A 20,615-nucleotide genomic window follows, 5' to 3' on the forward strand; every position below is an offset into this window, starting at 1 on the left:
ATAAATAAACTTTCGATTAGGGCCTATTCACAAATTTCATAACGCTGAAGGGGGTGGGTGGGTGTCCTTATGATGTTACGGGTCATACATAATTTTCAGAAGATTCATACAAAAAGGCGTTACGAGGGGGTGGGTGGGTGTCAAAAATGATCATTTTTAGCGTTATGAAATAAATATGTGAATGAATTCATTAACAACTCATTTTGAGTAGTGCCGTGCTTCCGTGCGGACTTCAACCCTGATGCATCTATATTCACCACAATATTTCTTTTATTCACCTTTGCTGGCTGACAGTCCGCCATCGTCCATCATTTTTCTCGTGCATCGCAGAAAGAAAAACACGGCCTGGTGGTCCGCGGTGGTGCGTGTTATCTCGATTGTTGTGTGCTTTCCTTTTGCAAATTCTACTTATTTTCCGCGGTGAAAGCGTGATTTTCATACGTGCAAACTTTTCCTCGTGATCTACCGGTGGTGATGTGCCTGCAGTAAACAGGGACACCCCAAAATGATTGAACCCGAGCAACCATCCATCAATATCACGGATAACAATAAGGTCAGTCGAATCGAAAATCCACTTCCTTTCATGGCAATCTCGCATACAGTGTATCAATTTCATATGCTAACAACAAGGCACATCAAGTTGGTTAGAAATTATGAAGTCATAGGTGTCATCTATTATTCAACGTTTAATGAATCCATATGCATTAAATCTTTGGAAAAAAGAACCTTATTTGTGTCTAAAAATGATCGAATTCCATATTCGTGCACCAATCAACATTCAAACATACATATAAAACCAAATTTCAATGCTATGGTTTTTTGTTCTTTCTTATCGCGCAACATAGGTGATTGATCATGAGGAGTTCCTCAACCGCATCAAGAAAACGCTGTACTACGGCTCGTCGACGGTGAAATGCACCAAAATAAGCCGCCCTCTGGCCGATTACGCAGCGGACATTTTCTCCGAATCGCACCGCGGCCACTCGCTGAGCCGGCTGAACTTTGTCACCGTGGGCAATCTGACGGTAACGCCCTGCTCGCTCATCCTGGCCATGATCTATCTGGACCGGTTGAACGTCGTGGATCCGGCCTATGCGCGTCGAATTACCCCGTCGGAACTATTCATAGTGTCAATGGTAAGTACCCAATTTCGGATTCGTGACGAATGGGTGGACCTTGAACCTTGCGATTGAATCTCAGCGCCAATGAATGGGCTGGCAGAAATAGCGAGTCAACAGTGAGAAATTACGACCTATTTTAAATGATGCATTCGAAGCGCTTTGCTTGTTTTGTTGCATCTTTGGCGATAGCGTGATCTATCGGAGGAGCTAAACGCAATGATTAACTTTTACCTACTCTTTCTCTTCACGCTTCAGTAATGTTTACCGTAGAGGTGATCACATTTGTAATTCACTGGTTTCAATTAGAAGAAAGCTTTTTTTGTTGTGCAAAGGCAGATTAATAACTTTTTTGAGATGCGATGATATTGGTAGCTATAGCACACTATTCTAACTGGATTTATACACACGATTTATACAGTCTATTACCCTGTTTTTGGTTTTCCTTTGCCTACACTCATGCAAATCAAATTAACAAATTCCATAAATTTCCCTCTTGAAGCATTGAAAAATCTATAGAAGTCGCTTTTAGAAAGCTAATATAAATTTCATACCACTGAAATAATAATAATTGAGAAAATAGTTTAGCATAACCATAATTGCAAACCAAGGTATACTTGATAAACGTATATCAATTACCATCAGTGCAACAGATTCCGCTCATTTGAGGGAACATATGTGTTCAAATGTTTGTTATAAAATAACTATTATGTCGATCATTACTTTTTTATGTCACGATATAGCTCCTATACTCCTATACTAAGCGGCGAAATTAAAAGAATTTGAAAAAGTTACAAAAAATATTAGAGTTATATGCCTTTTCATGTGACAGGTCCGTCTATGCATTTGTTTACATCGGTGGAGGACCGGTGCTAACACGGGCCTGTCATTTTCATAGAAGAACTGTCAAAGAGCTTCCGGATCAGCTGATTTGAAACGTCATGTGAAAAGGCCTATTCACTTAAAGTTGCGTACATGAAAATCTGCGTAAAATAAACTACGAATTATTTCAAATAAAATGTTCCACTTCCGACACAATGAAAAATAAAAGCTACATCTAGTTACCAAAAACAAAAAGTTCAAACTTGAAATTTCATATACTATTTCCAGGGGCTATGTATTTAAATTAAAGCTAAAACCAATCACTTGTGCATATTGAACAGTTTGTGTGTTTGATGTATAGGTAATAAGATCATCACATATATCTGGGCATGATTTGTGCGACATGCAAAAAACTCACAACTTCGCCAATAAAGCACGGGAGACAACGACAAAATCATTCGTATTCCGACAAAAACAGTATCGTGTGACCAAAATGATATACTTGAAAGGTCAGTATCATTCAAAACATTAAATTAATTTCTTATATCTAGGTATTCTGTGTTAGACAACACTATCATACTAATTTGGTAAAACAAATTTAAGATTTTATTAACATTTTGTTAACAACATATTACGTTTCATCTGCCGTAGCAGTTCAGATTTTTCACAGGTGAGTTGATTTCACCTGCTTATAAGAGAAAAAAACACGTTTTCAATTTACTCAACCTAACTTATCCTAAACATTCTTTGTCGAGCTACCGTGCGAGACAGTCGACAGTTCTCGTTGTCCGGGTTCCGCCTCGTTTTTCTCCAAAAGTTTTGGTTTTTTCGAGTGCAATTAAAGTGTTCTGAGTGCAGTTGAAAGTGTTAAGTTCGGATTAGAAGCGTTACTCCTTTGGCGAAGCCAAAGGACCATCGTAGTTTGAAAGTTTTAGTTTTTTGCAAAACCAACCGCGTGGCCCATACTTTCATTACCGCGTGGTCTTTCCCATTCGTGCGACTTGGGCGTGCGGCCCGCGTCGTACTTCCAGCAGTGAGTTACGACCGTGTTCATCGGTGGTTGGCCGTGAGAGAGCAGAAGAGAGAACAGCGAGCGTCCAACCACATACACAGCCTTGCTAACAGCTAGCCGATCGCCTTTGGCTTACTTCCCCGTCCCGCGCGTTGCCACTCATCGTGTAGTGAAGAGAGCGTACACACATTGGCGTGCTTCCTTTCCGCGTGTGTGGAATAACCGCATGGTTCAGTGGACGGACAGTCAGTGCAAATCGCAGTGTGCAGATAAGATAAGTACATAGATAATTCCCCGTTGATTTCCCCTCTTCCACCGTCTTGATCGTTCAGTTTTTTATTTTGTATAGGTATTTTTTCACATTCCCCTTATTGTTTTTTCCCTTTTTGTGTGATTGGAACTTTATTCTTGCCATAAGTGTTAGTACAGATATATATTTCTGTGCCCGTGGCACTATTGAGCTGCCGCAATGGGCGAAGATGATGATGGCGGGGGTACGTCGTATCCCATTACTGAAGCTTTATTGTTGGCACCAAATGTAGCGAGCCAACAGAATACGAGCAGCCCTACACCATTTTTGTCCTTTCAAGCTGGATCGTCTCAAATGGAAACCAGTAACGTGTCTTCTCCAGCGTGCCCCCGCCTCAAGGCCTACCCGCCCGACTCTAGCGGGCCATATGTTGTTTTCTTTCGACCCAAAGGCAAACGGTTGAACACTAGTCAGATCAGTAAGGATCTGACTAAGCGATTCTCAACCGTTGTCTCCATCGATACTGTGGGTACCAGTAAGCTTCGTGTCACCGTCAGTGACCGTAAACAAGCCAACGAGATTGCAGGCTATGAGCTCTTTACACGAGAGTATCATGTATATCTGCCGAGCCATCGGGTCGAGATTGCGGGAGTAGTCACCGAAGGAAGTATGACCTGCGAAGAGTTGATGCAGGGCTGTGGTCGTTTTAAAAACCCTTCTCTTCCGCCTGTCCCGATACTGGAGTGCAAGCAATTGCACTCGGTATCCCAGGTGGGAGAAAAGAAAGTTTATTCAAATTCAGACTCCATTTGTGTGACTTTCTCCGGATCTGCTTTGCCGGATTTTGTCGTAATCGGCAAACTTCGACTACCTGTTCGGCTGTACGTGCCGAAGGTCATGAATTGCACCAATTGCAAGCAGCTGGGCCACACCGCTCAGTATTGCTGCAATAAACCCCGTTGTGCTTCTTGCGGGGAGAGACATGTGGATGGTGCCTGCAGTACACCTCCAAAATGTGTTTATTGCAACGAAGGTCCTCCACATGCTCTCGATAATTGCCCGACGTACGTACGCCGGCAGCAACATCAGCGGCGGTCTTTAGAGCAGCGCTCTCGGCGAAGTTTTGCCGAGATGTTGAAAAAGGCTGCTCCGTCCGCTGAATCTCGAAACATCTACTCTTCTCTGCCTCTTGATGATCAGGGCTCCGACTCTGAGGTTGGTGAAGGGGTTCCCTTCGTTTTTAAGGGTACAACGAGGAAGCGTGTGAGGCTCCAGAGACCCACAAAAAAGCCTCGGAATCTGCCTAGCAGTGACCACCCATCAGCCATGAAACATTCTAAGCCTGCCGAGAAAGTCTCCAAGCGTTCACCTCCTGGATTCAAACTCCAAGAGGAAAAAGACTTTCCGCCGCTACCGGGCACATCAAAAATCCCAGATGTCCCAACTTTTCAGACTTCTCAGCCAGAAAGCCCACATATGGAGCATCAGGAGCAATCTCAGGGTGCTGCAATGTTCACGCTCTCTGGCATCGTGGATATCATCCTCAATTTCTTCAATGCTTCCGACCTAGTGAAGAACATTGTCAACGGTCTTCTTCCTTGTGTGACTCCTCTTTTGAAGCAACTTGCTTCAACAATGCCCTTCCTTGCATCGATCATATCTTTTGATGGATAATTTATCCACCGAGGTCGAAGATGTGATTTCTGTTCTACACTGGAACTGTCGTAGTATTATGCCTAAATTAGATAGTTTTAAATTTTTAGTTAGTAATTTGCAGTGCGATGTTTTTGCGTTGTCAGAAACATGGCTAACACCTGATGCGACCCTTCCTTTCCATGATTTCAATATTATTCGCCTGGATCGTCCCGACTCGTATGGAGGGGTGCTTTTAGGGATCAAAAAGCATCACTCGTTCTACCGAGTCGATCTGCCACCGATGACAGGCATTGAAGTCGTTGCATGTCAGGTGACTATCCGAGGCAAAAGCCTCAGTGTCGCCTCCATATATCTTCCGCCGAGAACTGCGATCTCTCGCAGAGATCTTTCTCACATCTGCTCAGTTATGCCTGAGCCACGGTTGCTCATGGGGGACTTCAACTCCCACGGAACAGGCTGGGGGGAACTGTATGACGACCACCGATCAACGTTGATATATGACCTTTGTGACGACTTCAATATGACAATTCTAAACACTGGGGAAGTTACGCGAGTTGCACCTCCAGCGCAAGATGGAAGTTCAAGGGATAGCCGTTTAGACCTCTCCATATGTTCGAGCTCACTATCACTGGATTGTTCATGGAGGGTAATCCAGGATCCCCATGGTAGTGATCACATGCCGATCGTAGTGTCAATTACTAATGGAACACATCAGCCTTCATCCATTGATCTTGCATACGACCTCACGAAACACATTGACTGGGGAAAGTACGCTGAAACGATCATTGATGGAGAACTAGCGGTACAAGTTCTTCCTCCGTTGGAAGAGTATCGATTTTTATCCGAGTTGATTCTCAACAGCGCGCTTCAAGCACAACGTCGTCCTGTGCCAGGTCCGTCGATTCGTAAAAAGCCTCCCAATCCGTGGTGGGATGACGAGTGTACGGAACTCTATCGCGAGAAATCCGCCGCGTTTAAAATTTTCCGGAAACGTGGTACAATTCACAACTATGAGCACTATTCTTCCCTTGAACTTAAGTTTAAAAACTTGGTCAAAGCGAAGAAAAGTGGTTATTGGCGCCATTTCGTGGAAGGATTATCACGCGAGACCTCGTTAAGAACGCTTTGGACCGTCGGAAAAAGAATGCGTAACGCGTCGTCGATTAATGAAGATCGAGAGAGCAGTCCGCGGTGGATTATCGCTTTCGCCAAGAAAGTTTGTCCGGATTCAGTTCCAGTAGATCGCGTTCGTCGAGCCCCTCCAGATGATAGGGATGTCATGGATAGACCGTTTTCGATGGTTGAATTCTCACTTGCCCTCCTTTCATGTAATAATTCCGCTCCAGGAATGGATCGAATAAAGTTCAATTTGCTTAAGAACCTCCCTGACGTCGCGAAGAGGCGCTTATTGAACTTGTTTAATCAGTTTCTGGAGTGTAACATTGTTCCGGATGATTGGAGGCAGGTGAGGGTGATAGCTATCCAAAAACCTGGGAAACCAGCGTCGGATCATAATTCGTACCGTCCAATCGCAATGTTGTCATGTCTTCGCAAGTTGTTAGAGAAGATGATTCTCTTTCGACTGGATAAATGGGTTGAATCGAGTGGCTTGCTGTCAGATACGCAGTTTGGTTTTCGCAGAGGCAAAGGAACGAACGACTGTCTTGCGCTACTTTCTTCAGAAATTCAGCTTGCCTTTGCTCAAAAAGAGCAGATGGGTTCAGTATTTTTGGATATTAAGGGTGCTTTTGACTCAGTTTGTGTTGATGTCCTTTCAGACAAACTCCACGCAAGTGGCCTTTCATCAATTTTGAACAATTTTTTGTACAATTTGTTGTCAGAGAAGCATATGAGTTTTGCTCATGGCGACTTGACAGTTTCACGAATAAGCTACATGGGTCTCCCCCAGGGCTCATGTCTGAGTCCCCTGCTTTATAATTTTTACGTGAGGGACATCGATGGTTGTCTCATGGAAAATTGTTCGTTAAGACAGCTTGCAGACGACTGTGTTGTTTCTGTCACAGGACCAACCGCAGCCGAGCTGCAAGGACCTTTACAGGATACTCTAGACAATTTGTCTACTTGGGCCTTAAAGCTGGGTATCGAATTCTCCCCGGAGAAAACTGAGATGGTTGTCTTTTCTAAAAAACACAAACCTGCTAAGTTTCCACTTACACTCATGGGTAAGACAATCTCTCATAGCATGTCTTCTAAATATCTCGGGGTCTGGTTCGACTCCAAATGCACCTGGGGGAAGCACATTGTGTATCTGACACAGAAATGCCAAAAAAGAATCAACTTCATGCGAACTATAACCGGAACATGGTGGGGAGCCCACCCAGAAGATCTGATCAAGCTGTATCGAACCACCATCTTGTCAGTTTTAGAATACGGTAGCTTCTGTTTTCAATCCGCGGCGAAAACACATATGCTGAAGATACAACGGATTCAGTATCGTTGTCTTCGCATCGCGTTAGGCTGCATGAACTCAACTCATACTATGAGTTTAGAGGTACTTGCAGGAGTACAGCCTCTGACAGATCGTTTCGCGGAGTTAACACTCAGGTTCCTCATCCGTTGTGAGGTTCTCAATCCATTGGTTATTGAAAACTACGAAAAGCTGCTTGAACATAACCCTCAAACTCGTTTCATGAGTGTGTACTACTGGTACATGACGCTGGAGGTCAGCCCATCTTCGGTTAATACCACTCGAGGTGACTTCCCTGACTTCGACCGTTCCTCTGTAGTTTTCGATCTGTCCATGAAGCAAGAGATCTATGGAATATCAGATCATTTACGTTCAAAGTTTATCCCTCCCATGTTTGCAAGTAAATTCGGGCATGTCAGCGAGGACCGACAGTTCTTCACTGATGGATCAAAAATGGACGATATCACTGGTTTCGGTGTTTACAACATTTTCCATAGCGCCTCCTTCATGCTTCAAAAGCCATGTTCTGTATATGTTGCTGAACTAGCAGCTATACATTACACCTTAGAGTACATCAGTTCTCTTCCACCCGAGCATTTCTTCATTTTTACCGACAGTCTAAGTTCTCTGGAGGCTGTCCGGTCAATGAAACCGGTAAAGCACTCAGCGTACTTCCTGAATGGAATACGCCAAGCATTGAGTGCTTTGTCAAATCGCTCATACACTATTACCCTGGCTTGGATCCCTTCTCATTGCTCCATTCCGGGCAATGAGAAAGCGGACTCTCTGGCTAAGGTAGGCGCAATAGAAGGTGATGTTTACGAGCGTCAAATCACCTTCGATGAATTTTTTGCATTGACCCGTCAGGAGACCTTGATCAGCTGGCAACAGAAATGGAGAGACGGAGAAATGGGTAGATGGCTGCACTCCATATTTCCACAGGTGTCGAAAAATCCATGGTTTAAGGGATTGGACATGAGTCGTGATTTCATTCGTGTTATGTGTCGGCTTATGTCCAATCACTATTCGTTAAACGCGCATACCTACCGTATTGGGCTCTCGGAAAGCAATCTCTGTGTTTGCGGCGAGGCTTACCAGGATATTGAACATGTCGTATGGGGATGCGATGAGCACCGTGGCATCAGATCCGAACTGACTGAAACACTCCGGGTCCGAGGAAAACAACAGAAACCTGTTAGGGAAGTGTTGGCGAGCCTTGATTTAGAATACATGAATGCGATCTATATGTTTTTGAAACGTATTGATGTCAGAGTTTGATTGTCGTTCGTCCCCTGTCTATCGTTTTCCCGTTCAAATTGTCCTCGTCTTGTCGCTGTCTCCCCCGTTTAATACGTTTTTTTAGTTTCGTTACAGTTCTGGACAACCTGTCCCATCAAATCTTATCAAGCTAGTAGTCTAAGTAGTTTAAGTATCACTATAAAAGTACAACAGAAACCCTAAGAAATCCTTTCCTTTCCTATTGTTCAAATGTAATCCCTAACCTCGAATCAACCGCGAGTACTTCGGTTACCCAAACTAACATAGTTTTAAAGTAATTACAAAATATAATATGTAAAAAAAAATAAATGTAAAAGATTAAATGATTTCGGCTCTGTTATGCCCTATGGCGCCCGAGCCTACCAAATAAACGAGATAAGTAAAAAAAAAAAAACTTATCCTAAACATAAGCAATTTTATGCTAAATCTGGTGCGCATACGATTTCATTGTCTCCATTATCCTTCAGCAATCATCACGCTTTAATCATTCTCTGAATATGAATATCGTTTGCTTGGGATCTTTACGACGACAGTTGTTACGATTATTATCGCATTCTTGGATTGAATAATGTCTCATTTCAATCATTTGAAATATTCCATTCATAGTTTACGAATTATGGTGGAATATTTAAGATACGCAGGTAATCATGACTTACGAAGAGATTCACGCTTTTAGGTGAATACCCTTATTGTGTATTTCTTTAACTTGCGGGATTGCATTGAATCCTGTTTGTGTCTTCAGAGCACTTACTCTTTGATTTACGAAGAATAAGTCCCCCGAAGACACCTACGCGATTTGATGTAATTGCGCACTTTTATTAGCGTTTCCGCACTTGTAAAAACTTCTGCGATAGTCCAGTGGTAAAAGAAATACGCAATGTTTAATTGCATTTGTTACTGCATTTAAGTGTTTCTATTTCCGCTCACGGTAAACAGATTTCGTGACGAACTTACTAGAAAATGCATTTTTTCGAATTCCGTTATTCATCCTGATATTTATTATGATAAAACCACAGACAAACAGACGTCACACTCTCATCATTGTCCATCGACCACCTTTTTAACGGTCGAATCAAAAATATAGTAGGTGGCCAATCGACCACCCGCAGCGCTCGCATCGTTTTTGTTCGCGTTTGACGTTTACACACTACCGCCATCTGTTGGTCTGTCGGCCAAACACACTAATTTTAGCATTGGGCGTACATGTCCTCGTGACTATGATTTTGATCGAGATTTGTTCTAAGTGTTACGTCTGTTTGTCTGTGATAAAACCATAGCTACTACTGCAATAAAGAAGGCTATATAATAAAATCGACATTTCTTTGAAATTTTGTTTAATTTTTTGCATGAGCTGTGTTGTAGTTAAGCATTACACTGAGCAGGCCGTGCTTTTAAAAGAGTTCATTATTAATCAAGCTGTCAAATCAAGAAGTATCACAAGCGGTTATTGGAACACACAAAAATATCCAGTGACCCAATAACCGCTCACGAGGTCTTGTGTTTTCAATATAAAGAATTATTTTACCGAATGAAAATAATGTCAGACGGGTTCATTTGAAAGTTGTTAATATTGCTAGAATATATCCGTGCGAAAAATGTTGGTTTTTGACATGAAAAATCTTTTTTTTTTCACTGGTGAGCGGAAATAGGGACATGAGCGGATACTGGTGCACTGATGGTACTTACCATTCACATAGCTGTCACGTGTTGTTTATGTGACCATGGCAACGAGTGAATTCGGCACCGCTCAAACGTCAATGGACCTATGCACGGGTTCACTATTTGACGTTTTAGCGGTGTCGTGTTATTTAGGTGACCATGGAAACTAGTGAATTCGGCACCGCTCAAACGTCAAATTAGTGAACTCGTGCATCGGTCCATTAGTGAACTCGTACATGGACCAATGGACCGATGCACGAGTTCACTAATTTGACGTTTGAGCAGTGCCGAATTCATTAGTTTCCATGGTGACATAAATAACACGGCACCGCTAAAACGTCAAATAGTGAACCCGTGCATAGGTCCATGTATGAGTTCACTCCTTGACATTTGAGCGGTGTCGTGTTATTTACGTAACCATGGAAACGCGTGAACTTGGCACCGCTCAAACGTAAAATTCGTGAACTCGTGCATTGATCCATAGGTCCATTTTTGGTGCATGAATTTTCTAAATTGGTAGTGTCATCATAGGCTGTAAATGCGGGAAATGCAGCGGGAAATAGAACATTTTTCTACAGTAATTTTGGGTTGCCCTTAGCAACGGGTGTTTCGCAATATTCAAGGCTTTTGCCTACAGCAGCGATGAGCGTGAGTTTCACTGCCTTCGCTGACTGTGATTTGCTTTGCTTGGCTACTGTAGAGTGAATTTCAAGATTTTTCCCAACCCTGAAAGGGACTCAAGAGTGTCCATGATACTCGGACTACGCACATCACTCGCTCCATCGTCGCCTTGATCAATTTTATCAGTTTGTCCGGGAAACCGTATAAAAATGCAGGGGATAAATGGGATGAAATTATGGCTCGTGTGTTACAGTATACAGTATGATCGTTAAATTTTGCAAAGCCTAGCTCAGAGGGTCCGAATATGTAGATGAGATAGTTAGTCATTTAGCTTACGGTCATACTTTGGAAACTTGTAATCAGAAGATATTTCATTGCACCAGAAAAAAACTTATAATTTTTCATTCCTTTTACAGATGGTGTCAACCAAGTTTTACTGTGGTTATGATGAGGACATCTATCTAAGTGCCTGGGCCGAATCAGGAAACTTATCGGTCAATCACATGAAGGAGCTAGAGCTTGAATTTCTTGATGCAATTGTGAGTAGAATAAGCTCTCAAACTGGTTCAAACAACCAATTTTGAACATTATTTGTTTTCGCAGGGTTGGAGAGTGTACGTATCGAATCACGAATTCTTCGAAAAGCTCAAATCAGTCGAGAAGGTGCTCGCCAAGCGACAGGGTTTGGCACGCGGTTGGCTGACCTACACCGAGCTGATCAACTTCCTTCCGACCATGACACTGGCCAAGCAAATCCTCAATTACAGCACCGTCATTGCATTGAGTTACACCGCCAGCGTTATGACCATTGCAGGGGCCTTCTTCATAGCTAGCAACGTTAATGTACCTGGAAATCTCTTGTTCCGTGGGACCACCGCCACCCAGCAAGCACAGAGTGCCGTCAGTTCCGCAGGCGATGCTTCCGGTGGTGCTGTTAGTGAACCGTCCACGCCAATGCAGCAGGACAATTGCACTAGTGGATGCCCCATATCGGCTGCAAATCCCTCGGTGGAACAATCTCTCTTACTAAAAGACTGCGAATGCTCCCTGCAAATGGCAATCGAAAAAGCCCAACTGCTGAACCGAGCCGTTCACTTCAACGGAACACATTCAAACTATAAGGCTGAATTTCAACCGCTTCCAGCGCAGCAATTGGCTCCGATCATACGCAACTACGGAGCCACAATTAGCTGGAAGAAGTTTCGCTTCATGTATCCGATGAACAGCGATGAAGATGGCGGTGGCTTAAACGCTGAAGAGGATGAAGATGGCAACGAGACTGAAACGCTTTCGATGGAAATCGAACATGGCAACCGGAACTGTACCTATGATGAATTCATTCCACTATTATCCTACGGAACAAGGCCACAATGCGATCTGGCGGAAGGAAACGGAAAGCAACCGGCGAGTCTTGTCTATGAGAGCTACAAACGAACTTTCGAAATGTTTAGTTCTTTTCTGAAATTTTTATAATTTATAAAAATTTATCCGTCGAAAATGAGCTAACATTTATTTTTATCATTAATATGCTTTCCAACAATCAGAACTTTTTATGATTTGTTTTAATTAACATTTCCATTAAGAAACATCATTTACTAACCCCAAAAAAAGTAATTTGTAGTTAGGTCATAACGAGAAAAAAAACCAGATCATCCAATCTTTTTTTCTGGCCTTAAGTATTTAATCCATAAAAAGTACCTTTGCTACGAAAATTCCAATTCCGTTATACCTATTCATTAGTTCTAAATTGAATTGATGCTATTCTGAAATGTGATTAACCGTTTATTTTGAATCAAAATACAAAATATTTGCTACCGTATGATTGCACCGTAAATTATTGATTATTTAAAATTTGAATTTCCAATAAAATATTTATGTTTTCAGCAAATAAAAACCTTTAAATGTTATATCACGTCCGAAGTACCAGACCACCGCAGTATCTTCGCGTCAATCCGTACTTGGGTTTATGATACGAGTGGCGTCGAGACAGGCAATTCTCATCTCACGCCACTCTTCGAATAAACCCGGATTATATTTATTATTTTGGTGGCGCGGGAAGGACAGCTACGAGTGTACGACATGTCCTACGCGCAAAAATACCTGTTTAGGACAGCCAAAGGATTCTCACCCATGAATCAACAAGTGACATATTTCCTACAGAATTTCTACAACCGGCCGTCCCCTATTTTTCGAAAATGAGAAATGTTACAAGTTCTTTAATGTGAAGTGCTCGTTTTAATAAGGAAAAAATCATAAAAAATTGAAGTCCGTACGTGGACGCTAAGTGGTCCCCCAACAACCCCGAAAGTATCAGGTGTTAATATTGCTGCTCTAGTGGACGCAACATGACTAGAGCAAATAAACCTCCATGCTGACTGAACGCGCGCAAAAGAAATTGTTACTAGTGACTTTTCGTACTCATGTTGAGTGTACTAGAGCAGCGAGCTCGATTTGCGCACGGGGGTCTTTTACACTTGATACCTTCAAGGCCGTTGGCGGAACACTTAGCGTCCACGAACGGACTTCACATTTTTACCTGTCTTTTTTTTTTCTTACCAAAACGAGCACTTTACAATGACGAACTTAAAACATTTCACATTTTAGAAAAATAAGGGACAACCTACAGTGTAGATCTTCTTGAATAAATTTACATTAGCATTCCTGGAAATATTTATTGACATATTATGGTGAACTGTCAAGAGATTCCTAAAGAATATGTGGAACATTTCATGGATTATGCCAAGACCGGTGGCATAGCGTAATGTGTATACGCATCTCAAACAAATTTCGCTTGTTATACATTAGCACGAGCGTAGTGTTACTCGCGATTACCGATGATGCTCTTGATTTTGCAAGCATTCCTGGAAGAATCTGTTGAGCAATCCTTACTGTTGGGTTCATTCTACGACTGGTGTGAGGCAAGAATAGTCGGTCTCGTATTATAGCGAGGTGACAATTCTCGACTCGAGTGAAGTGACTAGCCGTGTAAATCAAATAGAGAGTCATTTCACTCGACCTTTGTAGAAGTTTTTGACTCAATTGCAGTATACTTTTCAGCAGGATTTTCTTTCATCGATTCCTAGAAAATGATTAGATCATATTTTCCACGGTTCATAAAAAATAGTATATTTCGGAGAATTTCTGAAAGAATTCTTGTTGAAAACACTAAAACTGCTTGCAGAGTTGTTGAAGAAATTCCAGCGAAATACTTAAGGAGCTTTTGCACGTTGAACTATTCACTAAGAATTTTTAGCTTCCTAAATAATTTTACAATTATCCCGGATGTTTATAGCTTCGGTGATATCCAGTTTGCACCAATGTGCAAGTCAAATTGAGTTTTTAACAAACCTTTCAGTAATCTTACGGTTGTATTATTTTTTTCTTCTTAATTTGGAAAAAAAAACCTGTACTCCCGATTCACGACAGTCCAGAAATTATGTGTTTTTTTTTTCGGTATGCTCTGGTTGATGGTTTAAGTTTCGCAGTTTGTTATAGTTTTTGTTAAATCTGTCTGAAATAATCATTTTTTTTTTTTGCTGAGACGCTCATGCGAGTGTTTTAACGGCTTGCTCATTGGATTGTATAACATTTTGCGGTAATCTACTTCGCGGTTTGCCATTTGGCGGCATGTCATTTCACAGTGTAACGTTTCGCGGTTTGTACCGAGATGTTTCATATATCTTAAAGCTAAGTATGCTGTTCCGCCCAAGAAAAGTAAAAATTTCTGCGGAAGAAATTTTCTACAGTGAGCACCATTTAAAATGACATTTCTTTTGAATTGCGTACTGCGATCAAAGAAAAAAGCTTTTCTTGACCATTTCTTGCAAGAAATTTTCCACGCATTGAGATAGGCGATTACTTTTCTGTTGAAGTGCATACTTCGCTTAACAGTGCAAAAGAAGGGTGAATCACCGATGAAAATGTTATTAGTAGATGAAAAAACCGAATTTAGTACTATAAGCCATTTTACGAGACATTCGGTTGACGTTTTCTGGAGGGCCGCTCATTGTTATTGTTTTAAAAACTAGCATGATATGTGAATGGCGCTGGTAACATTTTTGTTGGTGATGACGTTTTCGTCTCTTTCTGGCTATTTTTCTACGCGGTTACATATCTGATGTTACCAGTAGCAAAAATAAATTCTTCCCTGCCTGGTAATTTTAATTTTACTGGGGAAGATTGAGAAGCTTGTTGCATGCCATTAATGAATTAGCTCCTCCCAAATGTGGCGCTAGAAGAAACGTAAAGAGATGGGCCCGCCAGAAAGTTTCAAAGCTGGTGAACAAACAAAAAACATATGACCTGAAACGTCTCATAAAATGGCTTATACCATTTAATTCCACTAAAGTTTGTATCCTTTGACAGATACGCGTATTTCGACCTCAACTGTAAGGCCGTCTTCAGTGTCGTGTACTAGACTCGACACTGAAGAAGGCCTTACAGTTGAGGTCGAAATACGCGTATCTGTCAAAGGATACAAACTCTAGTGGAATTAAATGGTATAGTACTAAATTCGCATCGTTTTTGTTCGCGTTTGACGTTTACACGCTACCGCCATCTGTTGGCCCATCGGCCAAACACATCGATTTTAGCATTGGGCGTACATGTTCTCTCGACTATGATTTTGATGGCGATTTGTTCTAAGTGTTACGTCTGTTTGTCTGTGATTACGAAGAAATTCGTTCCAAATTCATTAATAGCTAGTTTTTCAGGATATTTATTAAAATACTACAGAACTTCTATTTAATTGTAGAACGTTAATTGTCTTAGAAGTTGTAAAATGTTTTCTTGAAAAACAACTATGGGAACTATTTACTAACGGTCACACAGCGCAACAAAATTGACATTTTTGCGTGTCTCAAGGATCAAATTATGTGTCTTTATTAGATTTAGGGTTGCTGTATCTGATGCCGTTCTCAGAAATGTTCCAGCACGTCACAATTTTTAGCTACAGGTCGTCAAAGTTGTATAAAACACTGTTTTCATTGATGTGTACATGAAATTTAAGTATGATTCATCAAATAAATGAATAATGCAATAAATGAATTTAACTTTCATTTCAGATATAATTTTGTTGAAATTGCACGATAAAATTAAGTTTAAATCGATTTTTCTAACATGCTTACAGTCTCCATACAAAATTCTTCGTTTCTCTTATATGGCAAAATACAATACTTTTCGAAAACATCAAAATATAACTTTTGAGCATCGAAAGTATTATGATTTTTGTTGATAATAATTGTTATACACATGTAGTTTGAATTATGTGGCAAATTGAGCGAATAAATTGCCATACAAGCTGGTAAACTTGCATGCAAGTTAGAATAGTCAAATTTGTCAAATGCATGCATGATTAGAATAGTCAAATTTAGCATTTTCAACAGTCAATATCTTAAAAACTAGACGTACTATGATATTTTTGAAAACGGCAATGGATTCAGCAACCCTTAATTAAGTTAATAAAGGTATTTTGGTGCTTGCGACAAAAACTCCGCAGAGTTATCATCATGGTATAGTTCTTGGAGAAATCTTTGGAAGAATTCTTGGAGATTAGGTTGCTTATGCAATTTGGCTGAAATTCTAAAAGTAATCTCTGGAAAAAATCTGTAGAATTCCCTGAAGAAACGCTTGAACTTTTTGAATAAAATATTGTGAAAATCGGGACCTTCCTTAGCCGAGTAGTTAGAGTCCGCGGCTACAAAGCAAAGCCATGCTGAAGGTGTCTGGGTTCGATTCCCGGTCGGTCCAGGATCTTTTCGTGAAGGAAATTTCCTTGACTTCCCTGGACATAGAGTATCATCGTACCTGTCACACGATATACGAATGCGAAAATGGCAACTTTGGCAAAGAAAGCTCTCAGTTAATAACTGTGGAAGTGCTCATAAGAACACTACGCTAAGAAGCCGGCTCTGTCCCAGTGAGAACGTAAATGCCAAGAAGAAGAATTGTAAAAATCTTGTAAGAATTTCATATAAAAAAAAAACAAAGATGGATGGAGCCTGATGCGGAACCCTTGGCAAATGAGTGATTAAAGTTGAAGGATATTTCTCTATATGTACTGTAGAAAAACACAGTGCTCGTTCGGATCATTACCATATTAGCGTTTTTCCAAGTTTCAAATTTGTTTTCCTGTTTTCATCAGTTTGTTATCAGCTTATCACTAGGAGTTCATATTCATTTAGTATTTGATGTTTTAGTATTTTATTTTTGTTTCCTGTGGAGATTGATCGATTTGTCGATCTAAGATTATCGTTTAGTTCATATGTTCACTTTTGCAAAATGACTTCATCGTTCCGCGCGTATTATATAAGAATGTTAAGTAAATTGTTGTTGTTTGCTTCTATTTTTGTTGTTGTTTGATTCACATTATTTAGTTCATGTCAATTCAATATGGGCTTCATGGCATATAATTTGCTATCGAATAGTTGTTGATTTGTCATGGAAGAGCTGTCAGTTGTGGATAACACCTATTTCTTATTATAAAGTTTTGATGTATTCGAATTTCTGCAAAGTTAGCATAGTTGCTCTATCGATGTTTCTTTGTTGCTGTTTGGTTGTCTTATAATCTACAAATTTCGGTTTTCCTACAATAGTATTCTTTTCGCTTCATTGCAAGACAGTTCGTCAAAAATTGCTAATTACCGATTTCTATCAACGATTTTCTATACTTTCGAAGGTGATAAACTTTGTTGCAGAAAAATAGAAACACTGAGACGAGTTGCGCTAGCTAAAAATCGTTCACCACGTTGAAAGTGAGCAGCTCTCGTAGAGTGACTGGTACTTTCTTGTTCTCATGGCAATTATCTGCTCTTATACATCTTCGACGAATACTAGAGTTAAAGTTTTTCTCAACAATCAGAAAGCTTTAGGGATTTTTTTTAAGGCAGGCCATTCTATAAGAGTGGGGAGAAGGTTACTTCTGTTAGAATTCAGTTCACATCTATTTGTCGACAGGGTGTTTGGGTTGTAATAGTAGAGGACAATTATACCACTTGTAAGGTGTTATTTTCAGTTGCCTCCTTAGAGACTACAAGTTTTTTAGCTCAAATCAATGTAAAACGAGCGTTGTAATTAAAAACAATTTCTGTCCCAGTTGAGGGAGTTTTATTTTTCTTCTTCTCGGTCATGCATTTATGAATTATGTATCTATGAAAAAAGGTCGAAAGAATATAAGATTGAAGAGAAAAAAGAAGGCACAAAAGGTCGAAGCTAACTGTTTTTTACAGAAGATTAGGAATTCATACCAAGTAAATCGTTTACGACCTTTTGTCTCTAGGTAACAAATGCAATAACGGAAGGTTTGTTAGATTCTTTGACAGCTCAAGCAAATCGATAGAAGAAACTCATTTAGTTTTTCCTTCGAAAATTATGGTAAAGGTACTACGTACCGTACAAGAAGCGTTAAAAACAGAAATAGTGGCAACCGTTGTGCTCTTCGATATCTACAGGCAAACTACTGTTCGAAAAGAATGTCTCAATGGATGTGTTTTGTACGATTCATCCAGTTTCGGTGGATGATTATTGTGCAGTGCGATTGCATCGCTTCGGGTCTACCATTTACTAAGATAACTATACCTATTATGTTTAATTTTAATATTTGTAATATTTTATGGGGGACATGTAATCTAAACGACTAACCTGTCTGGACGATATATTTGAAATTCGTTTGCTTACTACATTTTACGCGTAATATGGCTATGGTTCAGTTGTTACGAGTCGATATTTATTAGTGAACTACGAATTTTAAATTTTGGTGGACCCACAGTGCTTCAGTTTCTGTCTACATCTGGTAACTGGTAATGCAAAGCATCAATTAAACAACACTAATCGTACTTCTATACAATATAATATATCACAAACCATAACGTTTAACAGAAATAGGTGCATATTGATAACAAAGATGCAGAATTACGTCTGCTGCTTAAGCTTGTATAGTAAAACAAATCGGCGATGATTGATGGATATTTGAATGTACAATCCTAAGGTGTTGGTTAATAGAGCTTTGCACACATTGACAAATTATTGCCAAATTCATAATACGCAAAATCCTTAAAATCAAGCAATAAGTTGATGAGAAAAAAGAAGTAATTTTCGGTCCAATTTCATCCTACTTTGTATGACAGCGTTAGAACTTTTCATTCTTTGTTTTGATTGTTCAGAATAAACTTCTGAGATTTTATAAACAGTCGTATATGGATCTAATAGTTCTATTTTGTCGATTTTCTATTTAGATTAGAACAAAAGTTAAAATCGATGAAGAAAATTGGATAATTGCAGTTACGCCCTTCTGATACTGAACGTTACATATAGATATAGCAAAAGAAAAAAAAAACACAAAGAGTCCTAATTTGACAAACCCAAAAGATTTTCCTTCTTGAACACATACAGTGCAAAACTTTGAATAATAGTCCATTATAGCACAGACAAACATACATAACAGTGAAAGAATTTCCATCGACCACTCATTTAACGATCATTTCAAATTTATTGTTTAAAACCACACAACCAGTGCTGTTAAATGTCAAATTTTTGGTATTTCATTTATGTGAGTAGCCTTTTTCCACATTATAGTATCAGGATTACATTACAAACCAATAGTATTTAGGAAATGATCAACAGAAGAATATTTTTCGATACCAGTTTCCATAGGGATGATATTAGCAATATTAAAATGCCAAAGAGTCTCTCTCAGCTCACAACTAGAGGCATCGTTTTTCAACGTGTTTGACGTTTCACACGCCATATACAGGTCATGTTGCACAAAATAGTAGTACGTGCAACATGCTCACCTGATGGTACCATACCATGATGATGGTATGCACTGTGCGAAAGATCTTTATGAAATTTGTTCCAAGTGTTAAGTCTATTTGTCTGTGCTTATAGTATTGGATATCATTTAACAGGGGGTAGATATGTGTGCCGAAATCTTTTTAATCGCAAGCGGCGTCAATGCACTTCAAAACTACTAAAAACAGTGATTGAAGTCACTGTCTTGTATGAATAGCTTTCTGCAGCAAACCCAATGCCGTTTAGGTGTTGTCCATTAACCACGTGGTCATTTATGGGAAAAGGGGGGGGGGTCTGACCAAGGACCACGGTTCATGCAAATTATAAAATTTTTGTATGGACAGAACACCACGAGAGGGGAGGGCGGGGGTCTGAAAATCTGAAATAAATGACAACGTGGTTAATGGACAACGCTTCAAAAATAAAAATATTACACGTTATGTAAACTATATGTATGTGAAACATAAAGTCAGTTAAATTAAAACTTGAAATCATGTAAATTTGTTTTTTTTTGTCAGGTAATCTAGCAAGCTTTTGCTGATTTACATGATATAAATATTATTGAAGTCCAACCGATATGTCATGGACCAATGCACGAGTTCACTAATTTGACGTTTGAGCGGTGCCATATTCACTCGTTACTATGGCCACATAAATAACACGGCACCGCTCAAACGTCAAATAGTGAACTCGTGCATTGGTCCATTGAATTTTATATCACATGATATGACATGTCACGCTCCAATAAGGAGCATTATATGTCACGGAAGTCACATTTCATTCAAATCATCTAGTAGAATGATGAAGTACCTGTTGCAATTTATGTAGGTGTTTCCGTGGAATGAATCATGGAAATTTCTAATGAAAAAACATTAGGTATTTTTTGCGTTATCTCAGGAATGAACATTTGCACAATTTGTTCGAGGAATTCTTGCAGGTATTCATAAAACAGTTCTTGGAAAAACTTTTTGAGAATTTCTCGGA

General features: G+C 40.0%; 1 protein-coding gene across 1 annotated transcript; it reads left to right on the plus strand.

Moving 5' to 3' along the window:
• The first annotated feature begins 299 nt into the window (after positions 1 to 299).
• LOC5572432 lies at positions 300 to 12,678 on the plus strand. Its single transcript, XM_001660323.2, has 4 exons — positions 300 to 553; positions 846 to 1,136; positions 11,261 to 11,383; positions 11,448 to 12,678. Exons 1-4 carry the CDS (start codon positions 506 to 508, stop codon positions 12,315 to 12,317), a joined length of 1,332 nt encoding a protein of 443 aa, XP_001660373.2. The 5' UTR covers positions 300 to 505; the 3' UTR covers positions 12,318 to 12,678.
• The last annotated feature ends 7,937 nt before the right edge of the window (positions 12,679 to 20,615 follow it).

This window comes from Aedes aegypti, chromosome 2 (assembly GCF_002204515.2).
Source record: "Aedes aegypti strain LVP_AGWG chromosome 2, AaegL5.0 Primary Assembly, whole genome shotgun sequence".
NCBI classification, from domain to species: Eukaryota; Metazoa; Arthropoda; class Insecta; order Diptera; family Culicidae; genus Aedes; species Aedes aegypti.

What these genes read in the sequence shown, in the direction of transcription:
- LOC5572432 (XM_001660323.2), top strand. Translation starts at nt 506, where the DNA reads ATGATTGAACCCGAGCAACCATCCATCAATATCACGGATAACAATAAG. An exon ending in ATATCACGGATAACAATAAG is followed by an intron (nt 554 to 845) that starts GTCAGTCGAATC and finishes CGCGCAACATAG; the next exon opens with GTGATTGATCATGAGGAGTT. An exon ending in TTGAATTTCTTGATGCAATT is followed by an intron (nt 11,384 to 11,447) that starts GTGAGTAGAATA and finishes TTGTTTTCGCAG; the next exon opens with GGTTGGAGAGTGTACGTATC.